Raw genomic sequence first — 21,897 nt, forward strand, 5'->3', positions numbered from 1 at the left:
ACCCACTCCAGTGTTCTTTCCTGGAGAATCCCAGGGACGGGGGAGCCTGGTGGGCTGCCATCTATGGGGAAGCACAGAGTTGGACACAACTGAAGCGACTTAGCAGCAGCAAGCAGTAAAATAAGCAACAACAAAAAAGACAATGTTATACGTGATAGGAAGCCACTGAACAATTTTATATATTGCACTTGGGAATATGGGTATCCAGAAGTAGGAGGTCATACAGGAAGTCATTAAAATTTTGTGGTGAAAAATCATGACTACCCAAACTCAAGCAGTATCAACAAAGATAAAAGATAAACAAGGTGTGAAAGATTTTCTAGAAAAGAAAACTGAGGAAAATAGAGGACTGATTTGAAAGCACAGCAAGCAATTCATAATGATTTTGAACATCTTTGGCCCAGGTGACTTTGTGGATAGAGGTGTCTTTAACTGAGATTAAGAGCACAGGAAAAGGAGCAGGTTTTGACACACTGAGTAGTCATCTCTAAGAAAATGCACTTTGGATTGATGAATATTCCATTATTTGTAATCTTGAAAAGTTTTTATGGTCAAGAGATGAGTTCAACTTTACTGAATTGAAGAATGGGTCAGAAAGTAGAAACAGTGTTTCTATCTATCTATAGTCTATCTAACAACCTATCTATAAATTATAAAGTTTAATGGCAGACAATAGAGGACATTTAGATATGATTTCTTCATTTGCCCATTTTTATATTTAAATAGATACTGAGTGCCTACATGCCCTAATATGTTTATAGCTAGATTATATTCTTTTCAGATTAATAATATAAAATTATTTCAAGGCCTCCCATCCATTTACTTACTCCTTATGCTCCAATTTTTACTTATAAAGTTTCAATATCAACAGACAAAACTATAATAATTGTTTTATCATTTAATTTTTCTTTCTATAAATGTATATCCTGTGTCATTGATAATGTAGATGAACTTTTATTTATATAGGAGACAGCCATTTACCCATAATGTTGTAATCATGTATTGTTTAAGCAATCACAAATTATTTTCATAAGTAATCCTACAATAATATGTGTGATACAAAGCCAGTTGATAAGATTGTGTCAGATGTCTTTTTTTTTTTTTTTACTGAAAACTGTTGGCTTTTCAGATTTTAGACACAAGGTTTCTTTTCTATTATTTTACGATATATGTTCTTAAAGGCTATGCAACTATAACTTATTTGTATGTGTATCCAGTGAAAGACTCTGGAATATTTTAAATATTATAAAATATAGTCATTTATTCTCTCAAATTGTTTTATATGTGTCCCTTCCTCTTAAATCATGGAAGTATAACTATTGTAATCCAAATCTGTATTATCTTAATACAGATTAAGATAATCTTAAATTTAAATTTTCACAATCATTCAATAAACTTTCTCTTAATAGTTCTTATTATTTGACTCATCTTACAGATCCATCCAGCATAGAATGCCTAAGTAGATACTATAAAAACTGCCCAAAACACAACTTTCATTGTGACTGTCTAACTCAAGAACCAACACTCATTTAAAATTATTTACTGCATATTATCCATACTATTACATGATTTCAAGCTATTACAACCAAACCTTAAACACAGGCCTTGGCCTCACCCCAGGCCACACTGTCTCATCACTGGGACTAATCAGACTCCTCCTGTTTGTCAGGTGCTACACCAACTTGTGCCTCTGCAATTCTTCCTGGGTTTCCTCCTTAAAATGGTCTTCCTTCTCACCTCTACACAAACCCATCCAAACCCTACAGATATTTGCAGAACGGCCATCTTCATGCAACACTCACAAACCAGTTTTAATTGTTCTTTCAGTTCTCCAAAAATCTGTATAGTCTGAAACTTGATAATGACAGGTTATGATAAATGGTGTCAGATTCGTGATCTCCAAAGAAGAAGATTTAGCTTCGGGACCAAGGACAAGGCTTGATCACTCAAGAGATTTGTGTTGTTGCTGCTGCTAAGTCGCTTCAGTCATGTCCGACTCTGTGCGACCCCGTAGACGGAAGCCCACCAGGCTCCCCCGTCCCTGGGATTCTCCAGGCAAGAACACTGGAGTGGGTTGCCATTTCCTTCTCCAATGTGTGAAAGTGAAAATGAAGTCGCTCAGTCGTGTCCGACTAGTAGCGACCCCATGGACTGCAGCCCACCAGGCTCCTCTGTCCATGCTATTTTCTAGAGTACTGGAGTGGCTTGCCATTGCCTTCTCCGTGTAGCAGAGTTTTATTAAAGTGAAAAAGGACAGAGAAACCTTCTGACACAGACATCAGAAGGGTGACAGATAGTGCCCACCTCACTAGTCTTAGCAAGGGAGCTATATTTTTTAATTGATTATTACAATAAATCAAAAGAATGTCTCAAGGTTGTAAAGATCTTAATAGACCCACTCCCACAATTTACATTTTAAGATGACAGGATTAAAACTGACAATAGAAAGATCTTACCAGACCCACTCCCATAATATACATTTTAATGAGTGAAGTCGCTCAGTCATGTCCGACTCTTTGTGACCCCATGGACTGTAGCCTACCAGACTCCTCCGTCCATGGGATTTTCCAGGCAAGAATACTGGAGTGGGCTGCCATTTCCTTCTCCAAGAGATCCTCCCAACCCAAGGATTGAACCCAGGTCTCCCGCATTGTAGGCAGATGCTTTCCCATCTGAGCCGCAACTGGTAAAGAATCCGCCTACAATGTTGGGAGACCTGCGTTTGATCGCTGTGTTGGGATGATACCCTGGAAAAGGGAACGGCTACCTACTCCAGTATTCTGGCCTGGAGAATTCCATGGACTGTATAATCCATGGGGTTGCAAAGAGTCAGACAGGACTGAGCAACTTTCACTCACTTGATGAATACATTTTAAGATAACAAACAGGATTCCGTTCCGTTCAGTCGCTCAGTCGTGTCCGACTCTTTGCGACCCCGTGGACTGTAGCCTACCAGGCTTCTCCATCCATGGGATTCTCCAGGCAAGAATACTGGAGTGGGTTACCATTTCCTTCTCCAGGGGATCTTCCCGACCCAGGGATCGAACCCGCGTTTCCTGCATTGGAGGCAGACGCTTTAACCTCTGAGCCACCAGGGAAGCGTTTTCAAGAAGGAGAAAATGTCCTCAAGCAGGATCAGTTCAGTTCAGTCGCTCAGTCGTGTCCGACTCTCCGCGACCCCATGAATCACAGCACGCCAGGCCTCCCTGTCCATCACCAACCCCCGGAGTACACTCAAACTCATGTCCACAGAGTCGGTGATGCCATCCAGCCATCTCATTCTCCGTCGTCCCCTTCTCCTCCCGCCCCCAACCTTTCCCAGCATCAGAGTCTTTTCCAGTGAGTCAACTCGTCGCATGAGGTGGCCAAAGTATTGCAGTTTCAGCTTTAGCATCAGTCCCTCCAATGAACATCCAGGATTGATCTCCCTTAGAATGGACTGGTTGGATCTCCTTGCAGTATAAGGGACTCTCAAGAGTCTTCTCCAACACCACAGTTCAAAAGCATCGATTCTTCGGCGATCAGCTTTCTTCACAGTCCAACTCTCACATCCATACATGACCACGGGAAAAACCATTGCCTTGACTAGACGGACCTTGGCTGGCAAAGTAATGTTTCTGCTTTTTAATATACTATCAAGGTTGGTCATAACTTTCCTTCCAAGGAGCAAGCGTCTTTTAATTTCATGGCTGCAATCAGCATCTGCAGTGATTTTGGAGCCCAAAAAAATAAAGTCTGACACTGTTTCCACTGTTTTTCCATCAATTTCCCATAAAGTGATGGGACCAGATGCCATGATCTTTGTTTTCTGAATGTTGAGCTTCAAGCCAACCTTTTCACTCTCCTCTTTCACTTTCATCAAGAGGCTTTTGAGTTCCTCTTCACTTTCTGCCATAAGGGTAGTGTCATCTGCATATCTGAGGTTATTGATATTTCTCCCAGCAATCTTGATTCCGGCTTGTGCTTCTTCCAGCCCAGCGTTCCTCATGATGAACTCTGCATATAAGTTAAATAAGCAAGGTGACAATATACAACCTTGACGTACACCTTTTCCTATTTGGAACCAGTCTGTTGTTCCATGTACAGTTCTAACAGTTGCTTCCTGACCTGCATACAGGTTTCTCAAGAGGCAGGTGAGGTGGTCTGGGATTCCCATCTCTTTCAGAATGTTCCACAGTTTATTGTGATCGACACAGTCAAAGGCTTTGGCATAGTCAATGAAGCAGAAATAGATGTTTTTCTGAAACTCTCTTGCTTTCTCCATGATCCAGCAGATGTTGGCAATTTGATCTCTGGTGCCTCTGCCTTTTCTAAAACCTGCTTGAACATCTGGGAGTTCACGGTTTACATACTGCTGAAGCCTGGCTTGGAGAATTTTGAGCATGACTTTACTAGCGTGTGAGATGAGTGCAATTGTCCGGTAGTTTGAGCATTCTTTGGCATTGCCTTTCTTTGGGATTGGAATGAAGACTGACCTCTTCCAGTCCTGTGGCCACTGCTGAGTTTTCCAAATTTGCAGGCATGTTGAGTGCAGCACTTTCACAGCATCATCTTTCAAGACTTGAAATAGCTCAACTGGAATTCCATCACCTCCACTAGCTTTGTTTGTAGTGATGCTTTCTAAGGCCCACTTGACTTCACATTCCAAGATGTCTGGCTCTAGGTCAGTGATCACATTATCGTGACTATCTTGGTCGTGAAGATCTTTTTTGTACAGTTCTTCTGTGTATTCCTGCCACCTCTTCTTAATATCTTCTGCTTCTGTTAGGTCCATACCATTTCTGTCCTTTATCGAGCCCATTTTTGCATGAAATGTTCCCTTGGAATCTCTAATTTTCTTGAAGAGGTCTCTTGTTTTTCCTATTCTGTTGTTTTCCTCTATTTCTTTGCATTGATCACTGAGGAAGGCTTTCTTATATCTCCTTGCTGTTCTTTGGAACTCTGCATTCAGATGCTTATATCTTCCTTTTCTCCTTTGCTTTTTATGTCTCTTCTTTTCACAGCTATTTGTAAGGCCTCCTCATATATACTCCTTACCAAGGAATGTAAGAAAAAAAAGTTTGTCCTTTCCTCCTCCTTGAGAATTCCAGACCCCTTTCTCCTCCTTGGGGAACCTGGACATCTTATCAATCTGCCTAGGAATTGACTCAATAATAAACTGTTCTTTAGAAATGATGTTTTCCTTTCTTCTATTAATCTGGGATTAAGGATTTAGTGAAGATACTTTCTGACATAATTATTTTGGGGAGTTTTTATTTTTTTGACAGAAAATTGTCCTTGTGACAGCACTAAATGATATCCTCAGTCATTGATTAACTGATAAATAGACATCGTTTTCTGTGTTGATGTTTTATGATTCAATGATTTAAAACCACTTGTCGCCATCTTTAGAAAACATTTACTTCAAAATTCTGCCCCCACTGAAGCTGCCCTTCTTCCTCTCCTGCCTCCCTTTGAGAGTCAGAACAGGAGGGTGGAGGAAGGTGGTGTGCCCAGGGGTGGGAGAGGTCTCCCACACAGAAGAAAGATATGCTGATGAGACTTTTATTACATCAAAATTCTAAACTAAAAAAATTATTTACCTAATGATATCACTTTTCCACTTTTAATTAATAACAGAGTTTTTCTAATGTTGTTATTATCAGTTTCTCTTTTTCCATGCTTCTCTCAGGATTGACGTAAAAATCTCTGCAACCATGTAGAAATAACTACGTAATAATATTATCTAACATGTGAACTTTGTTTTTCTATAGCTAAGAAACTTTGCATAAACTGTAATTGAATGTTTTTAAAATATATTTTGCCTTATAGAGCGATAGCTACAGTAACAATTTTACTGAGTAATTTTGTTTTCCTGAAATAGGTAAGATGCCAATACCCATGTCATTAAGGAATTGGTTGCACAGAATTTTCCACTGTGTTGATTAGAGGGCTCTGAAAATCCTTACTTAGAGGACTTGTTTGTTCTGTTTAATTCAGTCTTGTCCTGTCAAGGTTGAGCTCAGAAATGGAAGTCTTTTCAGGTTAAAGTTTCTTTGTGCCTTAGGAATATTCATTTCCCTCAGTAAGCCAAAAAAATAGCCGACATTTTATTTACACCTGTTTTACTTCTTTATAAACTTATAGAGGTGATTTAAAAATAAAAATCTGTGTATTTGTGTAGCGTTGTATGAATACTGTTACAGGGAGAAATGCCATTATAAGGCTATTATAAGTTCTAGATTTTAAATCATGAAATATTTCTGAAATTATTTCGGTTTGTATTTTTAGAAGGAAGGAATTAACAGCAGGTTGGTAACTCTTTTCTCCCTCTCTTTTGACACTGACCAAACTCCGGGAGTTGCTGATGGACAGGGAGGCCTGGCGTGCTGTGATTCATGGGGTCGCGGAGAGTCGGACACGACTGAGCAACTGAAATGAACTGAACTGAATCTCCTCATAAATACTGAGTGCTGTACTTACAAGACAGAAAATAAATGAGGAGGGAATTCCCTGGTGGTCCATTGGTTAGGACTCTGCTTTCACTGCAGAGAACACGGGTTCAATTCCCTGGTTGGGAAACTAAGATCACATAAATCACTCAGTGAGGCAAAAAGGAAAAAAAGAAAATAAATAAGGAGACAGCAGGTGTTGCCTATGAACTGATAACTGAACTTGGAATGCTTTAGCAGAATATATTCTGAAAGATTTAAAATTGTGAGTAATTCTGCAATCTCTGGATCTCTGGGCTGGAGCTACATTGAAGAATTATCAACTATATGACCACTACAGAGATATGCTCTGTATATGCTTGTGCTTCCCTTGTAGCTCAGCTGGTAAAGAATCTGCTGCAATGTGGGAGACCTGGGTTCAATCCCTGGGTTGGGAACATTCCCTGGAGAAGGGAAAGGCTACTCCAGTATTCTAGCCTGAGCCACAGAATACTCCAGGATACTGAAAATACTGTATTAGAATACTGAGAATACAGCTCAGAATACTGAGCTCCAGGCCTGGAGAATTCCATGGACTGTAATGTACAAATACATTAGAATTTATACATTAGGGTCGCAAATACTCAGAAATGACTGAGCGACTTTCACTTTCACTTTGGTGAAGGAAATGGCAACCCACTCCAGTATTCTTGCCTGGAAAATCCCATGGACAGAGGAGCCTGGAGGGCTACAGTCCATGGGCTAGCAAAGAGTGAGACAGGAAAGAGAGAGACACGACTAAGACAATGACAACAGAGATATGAGACCAGAAAAATATAAAATTTAATGACCCTAAAACCTTTCAAACCTATCCTTCTCAAGAACAGAAACATCCTAGTAAAATGGGCCTTGATAAGCTCTGTCTGATGAATTTGGGATTCTTGGATATCGTATATGCTACTGCTCTCGTTTTTTGATATGAATTTGTGAATTTCTGTAAGGCTTGTTTTTTTTTAAGATAATTTGAAGCATCTTTTTTATTGTTCTTTATTTTATCTGGCTATGCTGGGTCTTTGTTGCTGCTTGTGGGACTTTAAGTTGTGGCATGCAGGATTTTTTTTTTTTTTAATGCAAACTCTTCGTTGTGGCATATGGGGTCTAGTTCCCTGAGCAGGGTTCAAACCTGGGTCCCCTGCGTTGCAGGCATGGAGTGTTAACCATTGGACCACCAGGGAAGCCCCATGGCTCGTATTTTACGTGAGTCTCTTTCCTGACTTGGATCTCTATGATACAATCTGTATTTACTTTGCAATAGTCATTATATATTTAGCTCTTAGTGTATATCAGTGTGCTGCTGCTGCTGCTGCTGCTAAGTCACTTCAGTCGTGTCCGACTCTGTGTGACCCCATAGACGGCAGCCCACCAGGCTCCCCCGTCCCTGGGATTCTCCAGGCAAGAACACTGGAGTGGGTTGCCATTTCCTTCTCCAATGTGTGAAAGTGAAAAGTGAAAGTGAAGTCGCTCAGTCATGTCTGACTCGTAGCGACCCCATGGACTGCAGCCTACCAGGATCTTCCATCCATGGGATTTTCTAGGCAAGAGTACTGGAGTGGCTTGCCATTGCCTTCTCCGATATCAGTGTGCTAGGCCCTATATTAACTCATTTACTTTGCTGTTATCCAGCTTGCAGAGGACTACTTACTTGAAACCAATTAAACTTCATAATCCTCTTTCACAGGCATCATCTAGGACCTTAAATAGATTCTAAAAATGTGTCCATGTCATCATATGATTAGTTAAGATTTGCCAAAGATTCTTTAACCAGGATCAGCAAAGTACTTTGTCATTACATTGCCAACTTCTTGATATTCTCTTTTGTGTTGGGCGGTGTGGAAGGAAGCTGTAAGGAGGAAATTTGGTTAGAGATTCATTTACTTGGCATTTGTGGAATATGCCTATGTGGGATATAATTATGTGACTTGCAGCTAATATTTATGTATAATTAAATTACCAGTAATCTCAATATAGATATGACTTTCTGGAATAGCCCTGTCACCCACTTGTTATGATAATGAAAAAGCTACGAGGGCAGAATTTATACAATTGCATGCATGTGTATTATGGTGCCCAGAACTTGAAATCTATTGCTAATGGAGGAGCAACAAGGTAGAAAACATACAGAAATCAGAGGCTGGCTGTGGAAAATTCTCACAAATTTATGGTGTGAAGTATAGTGTGAAGGACTATAAAAAAGATTTGCCTGAATTTAAAATAATCTAAAATTAAGCAATACTCACCAATAATAGAATATGACTGTGAAACATCTCTAAGCTATTGATAATAAAAAGCACTTTAAACCTAACATGTTAGAGAAAAATTATTTCTAAAAGAAATTTAAATTATAAGATTGTCATTTGAAGAGGCACTCAGAGGTTGCAGCCAAAATAAATAAATAAACAAGCAAACACATGGATAAAATTGTTACAGAATTACTTTAGAGATTTTATTAATAAAAATATCAATATTTTCCTGGATGTTCTGATACTTTTGGTGTTAGTCCTTTTTTTAAATTAATAATTTGTTGTAATGCCTTTACTCATTTTAAATAGTAACTTTTGTATTTTTTATTTGTAACTTTGTATTAGCTTTTTAAAGAGAATTATACCAAACTTTATGTGTATCAGGCCCAGGACTTAGCCACGCCTGCAAGGTCAATATTGCTCTCCATAATTTACATATGAATGATTCATAAGTGCTGGGTCAAGACTAGAATGTTGCACAGTATCTATTTTCCCTTACAAAGAGATTCCTTTTGTCCAGATGAAATCAATAAGGAGACACAGAAAAGAATTGATAGCATGCAGAAGACCATATCCATAGATGAAAGGTATAGAAAAGGATAGGTGAGTTAGCTATTTATGCATTAATTCTGTTGAGTGCCACATTTGAAGCCATTTTGTTTAAATGGACAAATGATGCAACTTCCCCAATGCAGGACAATATGAAAAATATTCCCTCATTACTATGCGTTCATTACATTGTCTGATGCATGGAATTCCTCTTGATAGACAATATTATTTTATGATTTAGAGTCTGTGAAGTGAATCACTCAGTCATGTCTGAGTCTTTGAGACCACATGGACTATACAGTCCATGGAATTCTCCAGGCCAGAATATTGGAGTGGGTAGCCTTTCCCTTCTCCAGGGGATCTTCCCAACCCACGGATCGAACCCAGGTCTCCCACATTGCAGGCGGATTATTTACCAGCTGAGCCACAAGGAAAGCCCAAGAATACTGGAGTGGGTAGCCTATCCCTTGTTAAGGGGATGTTCCTGACCCAGGAATTGAACAGGGGTCTTCTGCATTGCAGGCAGATTCTTTACCAATTGAACTATCAGGGAGGCCTATACAGTCTATATTAGAGTCTATATTTCAAGTAAAATGTCTGGAAATTCTTCTAATGCTGAAATTATGAATGTTTGAAACTTCATAAAGTTTTTAATTATAAAAATATTAAAACATTTTAAGCATACCCTATCATTTTGTTTTTAGAGTATATTTTAGAAATATGGAGAATTTAAACAACTAATCTATGAAGGATAATATTTTTTTTCAGAAGTGTAAAACTATTCTAACCTGGATGGTCAAGAAGCGAATTCAAAGCCTTTTCTGCAATTGAGTAATTTAAAACCTATTTAAGAAAGAGAATGACCAATCCAGGTAGACAAGACTTGAGTTTATTTATACCATTTATATCTCCCTTCTTGAAAGGACATTTACAAACTTGATTTAAAAAATAAAAGAACTTCCAAATGACAATGTTCACGTTTTAATTTCAATATTACAGGTATGTTCTTTTGTGATAAATTATCAGTTGAAAATGTTCCAGTGAAATCTAGTATCAATTAACTTAACACTTCATATAAGAAATAATAAAACATTTATTTTCAAGTCTTACATATATTACTTAAAATAGACACAAAGTTCAATTTGTTATTTTTAGATTTTACTGTTATTTTAAGCTACCTAAAAGAAAATGCCTTAGTGGAAAAAATATTTTTATTTTGTTAATAAGTATGACTTTTAATACAAACACTATTAGTAACAGTTCACCCTTATGTTATTTAGCAATTAGGTAGGTCAAATAATGTATGATATTATCTTGAAAGAAAAGAAATAATATTTGTTGGACAGGTGCAAGTAAAATAATATTTGAAGATTATTATGCAACTTAGCATCAAATTCTAGAAGTTGATTGATTAAAATATAATATTTAACAAGTTCATAAATAAGTGCTTAGTTTCCATCTTTAAATATTAACCTGAATAGCTGAAGCACAATGAAAACAATGAGATGAGATAACGTAGTAAAAAAAATTGTACATGTGATTGATTGCTTGATGGAGGCATCAATCTGTTAAAATAGCTTCTCATACACGTTTTCCTGTCCAAAAATATAAACTTGCTTGTTTTCCGTATATACAAGTATCCTGTGAGATCCTGGATTCTGAAAAGAAAACGGTTGAGGTATAGCACTGAATAAAGCATCAAAATCCATGATGTTTTTGGCTGAAATTCAGCAAAGTTACGGTCAGAAGAGAAGAGTTGCTCAGTATGTGCTTCCAAAAATCTTCCAGGTTTTGCCCTCTGAGAAATTTGTTGGCGACATCAAATAACTGAACTCTTCAACATCAATATATACAAAGGCATTTTATTATTCATCAAAGAAAGGGAATTAGAGCCACCAGAAATTACAGTTTTATTTTTTCATAATACATATATTTATTGCCATCATACTTCTGTAATTGTCATAAAATTAGAGTCAGATGGAATTCAGAGACACGTGCAAGTTTTGGAAATGGACACATAGATAACAGTATAGAACTGTACATAAAATTACAATTTATTAAACACATTGTTTTAGCACATCCTTGATGGATGGGAATGAGCACCATATCTTTTATGAATATATATTTTTCTTTTTTTTTTTTCTACAGCACCAAAGAAATCCAAATAGGAAAAGGAGAGATGAAAATTGGGATTCAAGAATAAGGCCTGTTTCCATCTCAGCCACACTATCTTATATTTTTATGATTTTCAAAGTTTTGTCATGTGGTTCTGCGCCCACAAGAGCATCAATATTTCCTAATTGGTACATACATATGTAGCAAGTTGTTTTCTATACCATTCTTATTCAAAACTTGCATGTGGCATAAAATGGGTTGGTGGTACCAAGGTATATTTTTTGTTGATTTCATATATTCTTTGTCCTAATCTTAGCCAAGAAAACAAACAGGACCAACTTCAAATCCAAACTTCTGATTCTGATCACCAAAGTCATTGATCATTACATCAACGATAGGTACTTGATCAATTTTCGGTGTATTGATTTCGATCACAGTCTTTTCATAGCCTTTTCTGGACTGTAAAGTTAAGAAGAAATAAAAAGTTATATAATCATTGCATACTTCTAACATACATTATTTTTTTCTTAAGCCTCTGAGTAGAGGTAAGAAGGTAAGAAAGAAGACAATGGAAAAAAAATTTGCCATTATCTTTGTAGTAATTCACTCTTGTTATCATTGATGTCATATGTAGTTTTAAATTTTGAACGCTGACCATATTTAATATTTAGCAGCACATATTCAAAATTTTACTCTAATATACTGCATAGCTTCAGAGAATCTTACTGAATTGATATATGCATTTTAATATGTGAAAACTGACATTAGTACTGGGTCATATCTTTGCATAAATAATATATCCTTACCATTGTTATAATAATTAAGATAGATATATATAAATATATATGTATATACACACATATAAGCAAATTTTCTAAGAAAAATTTGAATACAGTGTACGAATTTAATATAAGAAGTCCAAAATCAAAGTATTTCTGTTGCTATGTATTAATTTTATGAATAATTATCAGTACATTTATTATATTGGAAATCCAAATCACTTGCTCCTTTCAATATACAGTATGTTCTTGTCTTTGGTCTATGTGAAAGCTACTTACTTTGTTTATTTGTAATTGTGGCTTTTCAATAATCAGCTAGGAAAACAAGTTTTTTAGGATGCTCTCTTTGTCATTTGCTGTTATGAAATTACCATATGTGTGAGAAAGACAGTTGCAGAGGATTAAAATAACAAAATGACTGTATCAGTTTAAGCTCTTGTAACATAATACCAATCAGCAAACCTCTATAAGCAAAATACAAGGTAAGAATTATCTATGGTATGAATGATATAATGATTCCTTTAACTGTCATTTTAGAATCATGAATTATGGAGGCAAATGAAATAAGGCTCTTGATCTTTTTCATTCCAAGAATAACTAACTAGCTGTAATAGTATTTAAATATCAGGAATAATTCCATAAAAATAACATATGACCCAAAAGTGTGTCTATATGTATGTTTCAGTTTCTGTATCTGTGTGTGTGTGAATACTAGTGGTTTCTAATGTACTGTACTTTAATATGTCAGTGTTAAGCATTGAACCTTAATGCCAATTGAAATCCCCTTCATGAGAGAAATCTGACTTAGGGCTAAGATGGAATGGTTACACATTGCTTCTCATCTCTGTGAAAGAAGGCCACAGGGACTATACTCACCGCACAGCCATCAAATAGGGCTTTGATGTAAGGGTTGTTGTCATAGGACATCTCCTCATCATTTGATCCCAAGAACCGAAGTGCTTTGTCATAGCTTCCTGATGACACATCGTACCAGGCCACTGACTGATGACAGTAGTAGGTGAAATTTTGCCGAGCAGAGGCAGTCAGCAGTTTCAGGAATGTCATTTGCACCATATTAATGGAATTGCCTTCAACATCTAAATATGAAAGCTGGAAATAAGAGAATAAAGAGACACATAAAGACTCTTTTCTATTATAAAGAATAAAATCATTGTCAACTGTGAACTGAGATGCCAGAAGCATGTGGATGTATCAACAGACCCATTTCTTACTTAATAAAGGAAAGTATGCACTGAGAGTCAGAAGACCCAGATATAGGAATTTATGAAATGAAGATGGGTTTTCACCTTAGCTACTATCAACAATACTTATCTTGGAAAAAAAAAATCACTTTACCACTATACTTCAGTTTCCTAATCAGTCAGTAAATATCACAAAAAAATGTAATTGTTTTTGTTTCCAAGAATTCTTTCATTATATTCCTGTACCTTTTTGATATAGTCTAGGGAATTCTCCAGGCCAGAATACTGGAGTGGGTAGCCTATCCCTTCGCCAGTGGATCTTCCTGACCCAGGAATCGAACCAGGGTCTCCTGCATTGCAGGTGGAATTTTTTTTACCAACTGAGCTATCAAGGAAGCCCTTTTGAATAATAGAGTGGCAAAACAGTGAACATGAAAATCGAGGAATCTCAGTGAAATGCAAAGGCTGACTACTTTTATGTTTGTTTTCCCCTATTTTCCTAGTGTATCTGTTTGATTCAAAATTTTCAACACATTCCTGCATTTTTCATTTTGGGGCCACAGTCTTCCAAAAGGTTTTTGGTCTTCTAATTTTCAGCACAGACCTGCCTATTTGACTGTTCTTAGTTGATGTCATTATATTCATCTTTGTATCACCAGCACCAAGCATATTGCCTGAGACATGCAAGTAAATATTTGTTATCAGGAAATACTTAATTTGTGTTTTGAGAAGGAACCCAGTCCTAATTTCAAATTATTAAAATCTGTCTCTTTTGTCAAGCTCATAATTTGTTTTACAGGGTATAAATAAACTGTTTGGGATTAGCTGAGACATATAAACCTATATTTTAAAAAAATTAAGTAAGATATTTGCCCGGGTTATAGATTAATTCAATATAAAGGTAGTCATCTGTGACTTTCCTTCTTATTGGGCTTCCCTGATAGCTCAATTAGTAAAGAATCTGCCTGCAATGCAGGAGACCCTGGTTTGATTCCTGGGTTGGGAAGATCTGCTGGAGAAGGGAAAGGCTACCCACTCCAGTATTCTGGCCTGGAGAATTCCATGGACAACTGTCCACGAGCAACTTTTGCTTCACTTTTCCTCTTTATTGTTTATTTACTTAAATTCTTTCTGATTAACAGTTCAGATGATGAGGATACCTGAGAGGTTAGAGAAAAAAACTGGGAAATCCACTCTAAGGAAAACAAAACAGCAAAAAATAAAACTACACACAGAGAGCTCTATCTGTGTATGTATTTTTATCTCATACAAAGATAAAACTGTAACATGGTTACTTAATATGTAACTGGAAAATTGAACTAGAGATTTATGATGTGGAGAATATTAGTAATATATGTAGATTTTTAGAGGATAACAATTGTATAAATAACCATAAATGGAAAATAATAGTTTTTTAAGGAACATTGAAAATTTGACAATATCTGAATAAATGAGAAACTTTCATTAGAATACATTATAATTAACATTTCAAAATAAATATATCTTAAACAGCTTTTAAATGCAAATTTAGTTTTGGCATGCAATGTTAAAATATCTCTAGAAAATGACTAATCATGAACTGGTAATCTTATGGAAATATCTAAGTAAACATGTGCTATAATCCATATAAAAGGTCAGTCAGCTCACTTTATTTCCAGATGTAAGTATTGGAAAAACATTTCACATTCCAAAAATTCTTATTGCAATTGAAAACAAAGAATAAATTAGATTTCAAGTATAAAGGAAATGAAATAGTCAGAGATCCTAAATAGATATTATACTCTCTATATCTCATATTTCTAATATAATCCATTTTTATGCTGTCTATCTCAAGTACTTAGTGAAATGCATACTTTATTTGATTGTATTATTTTAGTAAATTTAATCTATTTCCATTTATTTGATAAAAAATTTTAGACTTCTTTCTAAAAATCCCAAAATTCATCTAAGAGATTTAGAGAGAGTACATGGAAACCTGCTTTGTATGATTTAGACTTTCACAGTAAGGGGCTAGAGATTATATAATTTGAACTTGAGTTATGACGTTTAAGATACACCACTGCATGCTAAGATAATAACATACCAGTTTTCCTCTCTTAAATTCACTAAACCAGCTTCCTGGTTTCTCCTTTGGCCACGATGAAATTCTTACCTGTTGCAAAGAAATGGAAAGTTAGAAAGCAGGTTAAAATTATAAACAATATTATTTATATATTTATCATTTATTTTCAATAATACTATGATGCTAAAGAGTTTTTAAAATGGTTTACCTGGATAATACAAAGCGGGATAAAGAGCAAAATTTCAGAGACATCTGTGAATTCCCATTTAGTGAATTTTGAGCCTTTTTTTTTCCCTGTTTTCTTTAATTGCTACAAAATAAGGGAGGTGGAAAATAACCTAGTAAAGGCATACCGAGTGTTAGCTATAGGAGATGTGGGCAGAACTCTTAGGCAACTCCTTGCAAAGAAAACCTTCACAGCGCCAGTTGGCATTTGCCATCAAGGCAGATAGAAACCTTTAGTAGTTCATAACCAAGGGAGGCATCCTAAAACATCCAGTTAGTAACTGAGGACTGGATGCTATGGAGAAGTCAGGATTAAGCTTGGCAGGAAGCAAGCCTAATCATTCCCTGCTGGAGAAAATGATTAGAAACTTTTATAAATGTTATTATTTAGCTTTGCAAAGATCAGCAAAATATAAAGGTATTTAAGGCCTCACTAGAGGGAATTTGAGTAATCCTGTAAGAGGAGGCATTTCCATTTTCCCACATTTCTCTGTGGACTAGAGGAGCTTTATTATGCTTCCCCACATGCAAAGTGTGGTTGGGAAACAGAAGTTGCTTTGTCTCCTGCTCCTACTATCCATCATTCACTTACAAACTAAATGTCTTTCCTAAAGAGATTAGTCACAAAGCTACTTATTTTCTTATAAACCTGTGGTTACCAAAGGGGAAATGTGGAGTGGGGTGGGATAAATCAGGAGCTTGGGGTGAACACACACACACTGCTATACATAAAACAGATAACCAACAAGGACCTATTGTATAGCACAGGGAAATCTACCCAATATTCTGTGGTAACCTATAAGAGAAAAGAATCTAAAAAAGAATGAAAATATGTGTATATGTATGTATATATATAGGTACATATATATAATACACGTATATATAACTGAATCACTTTGCTGTACACCTGAAACAAACACAATCTTGTAGATCAATTATACTATGATAAAATTAAAATATTTTTTAAAGTTGCTTGTTTTATCTCAAGGAGGTTCTGTGCCTCTGCATGCCAACTCCACTTACTAACAAGAATATGATTTATTAAAAGTATACAAATAAAATCAAAATGTCCCATCTATAAAATGTTTGGAAAAGGTAAATATGTTAGTGAAAAATCTTATATTAATAATTTGCCTATAGCTTTAAAGATAGAACTCACATATATTGATACTGCTTGGTGAAAATCAAGGAATATATCTGAAGAGACTATCTGAAAGTACAGAGAATACTCTTATGTTAAAGATTCGTTCTTGTGCATTTTATGTATTCTGAGCATAAAATACAGCTGTGAGTTCTAACACATGGTAATTGGAAAGAATACTACTATGCATATACTAAAATCTGATAATCAGCTGTTGCTGTGTCATGGAAAGTCATATTATTTTAGAGAGCAAGCAAGTGCACAAAGAGTACATCTGGCTAAAAAAATATTGGTTAACTTTGGTGCCTTATTCATGTTTATGCAAATGAAATGCTCTAATTACCCCTGTAAGAAAAGCAGATAAATGAAAATATGACAGTATAATTTTCCTGTTTAGTTCAATATTGCAAAAACATGGCATAAACTGTCAATAGTCGCCACCAAAACAGATTGGTTACTTACTCCCTCTGATTTTTTGTCTGGATAAATGCAAGTCTCACCACCAGATGTGAAATTACAGTAAACTTTAAAGGAATCTCCTGAGCAACCTTGGTTGGGATCAATCCAATATTCACCTGAAAGTAGAAAAAAATAAGTCATATGCAAATACATTTTGGGCTTTCCTGGTGACTCAGCTGATAAAGAATCTACCCGCAATGCAGGAGACCTGGGGTCTATCCCTGAGTTGGTAAGATCCCCTGGAGGACAGCAACCCACTCCAGTATTCTTGCCTGGAGAATCCCCATGGACAGTGGAGGCTGGTGGGCTACAGTCCATGGAGTTGCAAAGAGTAAGACACAACTGAGAAACTAAGCACAGCACAAGCACAAATACATTTATATAAAAAATTGAATACATTATAAAGGCCAATTTTATTGGAGAAATAGGAAAAATGAATAGTCATTGATTTTTCTACATGGATCACTTTTATGCTTTTGGTCACATTGGGGTATATGTCTGAATAAAGAATGACCTATTGTCTGCCTGGAGCTTTGTGAATGTCCCCATCTTCCTGGAACATCCTTTTTTTTATTCTTAGTGTGCCTATTACTTTTGGGTTTCAGCTTAAATATCTCCTCCTCAAATATTAATACCCTATTGATTTACGTATAATAAATTGCAAGTACATTGGGTGGAGATATACTTGACCCTAAATCCTATATGTGTTATTTACTACTTAAGTGAAATTCCATGGACTGAGGAGCCTGGCAGGCTACAGGCCATGGGGTTGCAAAAGAGTTGGACATGACTTAGAAACTAAAACAGCAATAACCTGACTATAATGATCATTATATTTTTCCTTGATTTATTTATCTGTAATGATGGAAGTGAGAGTATCTACTTAGCTTCAAGGATCATTCTTTTGCATTACTGTATAACAAAAACTTCATTAAGTAAATGTACTCCCTCTTTAAATGGGCTCCAAATAAGTCTATTTTATATATTTACATACAGTTTGCTATTCATTATATTATCTAAATGGTACAGAACTAATTTTATCATGTAAATGACCATGACCATTAATTTGGTGTTAGGTGAGTAATGATGTTAGTAGTGGGACTAACAAAAAGTTATTCTTTAAGTAATTGACAATGGGGTTATTTAAGAATAATTGGGGAGATAGACTTGATAGACATGTGATGACTACTTCTCTCTTACCATTCTTAGTGCTGCCATTTCATTTCAAATATTGATTTAAATTATGTCAATTCACTGATTATGAACTTTAGACAATGTAAAAGCTCAAACTGCTTGGTTTAGTATTGGAACTCCTGAAAATTTAGTATCAGTTTGCTTTTTAAAATAAATTCTTTAACAGAAGAATTATACTTTTTCTGATTATACCATTAAGAATTTCACATCTGGAACCAATTAAAATTCTTGGGAGAAAATTACACAAGAAAATAAAAATCATCTAAGATTTTACCAACTGGAATAACCACTCTTAATATTTGATATTTTTTAGGGTTTTAAAGTGAGAGTTGGACTGTGAAGAAAGCTGATCGCCGAAGAATTGATGCTTTTGAACTGTGGTGCTGGAGAAGACTCTTGAGAGTCCCTTGTACTGCAAGGAGATCCAACCAGTCCATTCTAAAGGAGATCAATCCTGGGTGTTCATTGGAAGGACTGATGCTAAAGCTGAAACTGCAATACTTTGGCCACCTCGTGCGACAAGTTGACTCACTGGAAAAGACTCTGATGCTGGGAAAGGTTGGGGGCGGGAGGAGAAGGGGACGACAGAGAATGAGATGGCTGGATGGCATCACCGACTCTATGGACATGAGTTTGAGTGAACTCCGGGAGTTGGTGATGGACAGGGAGGCCTGGCGTGCTGTGATTCATGGGGTCACGGAGAGTTGGACATGACTGAGCGACTGAACTGAACTGAACTGAAAGAATAATTAATTTTGAATTATCTGGTAAGCATTATTTTTATCTCTTCTTAGTTAACATTGTTACTAGATAGTCTTTCAAATGACATATATTTAAATTACTAAGATGCTTTTTTGGCTTTTTGCCATTTCAGCTTGCAAGAGATTTCATAAGAACTCTCTAATTTCATAAGAACTCTCTAATTTTGGATAGCAGGTAAAATCTGTATCTGTCATACAATGCTATTAGAAAACTTAAGGTTTACCTGTTGTCATCATTAGACAACAACAGCTCAAAGGAATTGTTCTTTCTGTTTATCTGTGAGTTTCTGTATGAATAACAGTGTCTAACACCAATAAGTAAATAAATAAATATTTAATTGAAATTAATTAACACAAATAATTAATAAAGTTAGCTAATATATGGAAACCACCAGGAACTATAGTCCACACTGAGCTTTCTATCCCCCAAATTTACAAAACTGTCTTGAGCATCAAGTTCTAGTTAATCATATGTCGCTTTATGTTGTCAGTAAAGGCTTATCTTTTACACTTGATGCTCAGTCATATATGCGTGATTACCTTAGCTAGATCAGAAATGTGGGTCATTCTTTTTATAAATCACTGAATTAATATGAAACTAAACTATATATTTCAAATAAACATATTATAAATGTAAAGATTTTTGATAGCAGTTTGTAAAGAATCCTTAGTAATTATCTGTGTCTCTTTTTAACAGATTGTGCTTAAGATAGGAGACATTTAAGACATTTTTTGTCATAAGGAATGTCTGTTCTTGAATTGTATGAAACTTTTCTGTCTATGCTGAGTTATTTAGATCTCAGTTACAACATTCATTTTATGATTGATAGTGAAAAATAATGTTGTCACACAAGTAAATAGAGTGACAAAGTATTTCCACTTAAAGTGGTAGATTTAAAATCAGATACAGATGTGTCCATTTTTGGTTTAGTTTAGGACTACGTGAGTTAGTCACTTAAGATACCTGGGACTGTTAGCTTCTCAGAACAGGTATATAAGAGTTTTGTCAAATAATTTTGTTGTTTAGTCGCTCAGTCATCATCTAACTCTTTTGTGACCTCATGGACTATAGCCTATAGCTAGTCTCCTCAGTTCTTGGCACAGAGGAGCTCCAAGGCAAGAATACTGGAGTGGGTAGGTATAGTAAATTATCTTGGTATTATTACAAACAAATCATTCACAGTTGTTCTTGTTATTCATGGATCAATAAAATAAATTTTTGCCTCAAACTATCCTATCTCTTAAATACTCTTTTCACCAAATCATTGCTAAACTGATAGGTCACATGATTCAGTTATGCTACTTAAGCCTTGGTGTTATACAAGTTGCTGCTGCTAAGTCACTTCAGTCGTGTCCGACTCTGTGCGACCCCACAGACGGAAGCCCACCAGGCTCCCCCGTCCCTGGGATTCTCCAGGCAAGAACACTGGAGTGGGTTGCCGTTTCCTTCTCCAGTTATATAAGTTAGGACATAGGATATAAATATGTAGTAATATGCACATATGTATGCACACATCATACCCATTCTATGATAGTAATTACATACCAAAATACATTTGTGTTATCTTGTTGTTGTTATTTTTTAGTCGCTAAGTCATGTCTGACTCTTTTGCGACCCCCATGGACTGTTGCCCGCTAGGCTCCTCTGTCTGTGAGATTTCCCAGGCAAGAATACTGGAATAGGTTGCCATTTCCTTCTTCAGGGGATCTTCCCAACCTAGGCTTCAAACCTGCATCTCCTGCATTGGTAGGGGGAGTCACCAGGGAAGCCCTTGTTATATATAACCATCTAAAAATGATCTTGTCATAATTTAATAAAACCTTATTTAACAAGACAAGGATTTTCCAAAGTAGATCTAGAATTACAGTGTAAATGGCTTTTTTTTTTTTTTGTCTACAGGATTGGAATTAATAATCATTCACTCTCATTTAATTTAGAGTCTATATTAAATATTTAACTAGAATGAATGAGCTGACAATGCATCTCAGTAACTTAGAAGCTCAGGACATTCACTTGGTCATGTATTATTAACATACCATCTGGGAAGTCGGGGTGGCTGAGTTGCAGATCTTTGCAAGTTCGGGCTGGATTGGTCTGTGTCCCCATTGGAAACTTCATATGCTCGATGTCTTGTTTCAAGGAATTGAGGGAACCAAATATTTCCTCCATTCCATCATTGTAATCCAGAATATTATCACCTGCATCTGCTTGCATGCTTTCAGCATGTCTTCTTGTTTTTTTGGGTGACAAGATTGGTAAAGGCTGTATGACTTCACCTGGTGGACCCTGTAAAAGAGATGATGTGCATGTTATATTCTGCAAATATTAATTATTACTGATTATGTTATAAGAGATTACAGTTTGTTTAGCCTTTCAATGTTTCCCCTATTTTTAAAGTTTTCTCTAATTGCTTATATATATTTATTATATGTATATATCTTTATATATAAACTTTGCGAATTATTTAAAAAGAATCTAGTGGCGATATCAAGGTAGGCACAAAAATCAGATGACTTCTGGACCTTTTTCTATACAAGCACAGATTTGTGTGGAGATATATTATATATATTACTTTTTTATTTACTAACTAGTCCTCATTTTCATGTCCTATCCCTGCAACTAGACTTTAGTCTCTGAAGATTAAAACAACATTTTTAGGTTCTTGTGTTATATGAGATGTCTACGGTACTTGATAACAA

At 36.0% G+C, this 21,897-nt stretch overlaps 1 protein-coding gene across 1 annotated transcript in view; it reads right to left on the reverse strand.

The window, feature by feature from the left end:
* Positions 1–11,341: 11,341 nt before the first annotated feature.
* The window catches only part of COL11A1 (collagen type XI alpha 1 chain), a 223,414-nt gene continuing 212,858 nt past the window's right edge, over positions 11,342–21,897 (reverse strand). Inside the window, exons 63-67 of the mRNA XM_055403175.2 lie at positions 21,235–21,484; positions 17,246–17,358; positions 15,439–15,507; positions 13,030–13,263; positions 11,342–11,833 (exon numbers count right to left, since the gene is read on the reverse strand). Coding sequence (XP_055259150.1) covers positions 11,687–11,833; positions 13,030–13,263; positions 15,439–15,507; positions 17,246–17,358; positions 21,235–21,484 — 813 coding nt within the window. The 3' untranslated portion in view covers positions 11,342–11,686. The remainder of the gene's footprint in view (positions 11,834–13,029; positions 13,264–15,438; positions 15,508–17,245; positions 17,359–21,234; positions 21,485–21,897) is intronic.

The sequence above is a fragment of the Moschus berezovskii genome, chromosome 4 (genome assembly GCF_049115385.1).
Source record: "Moschus berezovskii isolate FMDL1 chromosome 4, NW_MosBer_1.0, whole genome shotgun sequence".
Classification (NCBI taxonomy): Eukaryota; Metazoa; Chordata; class Mammalia; order Artiodactyla; family Moschidae; genus Moschus; species Moschus berezovskii.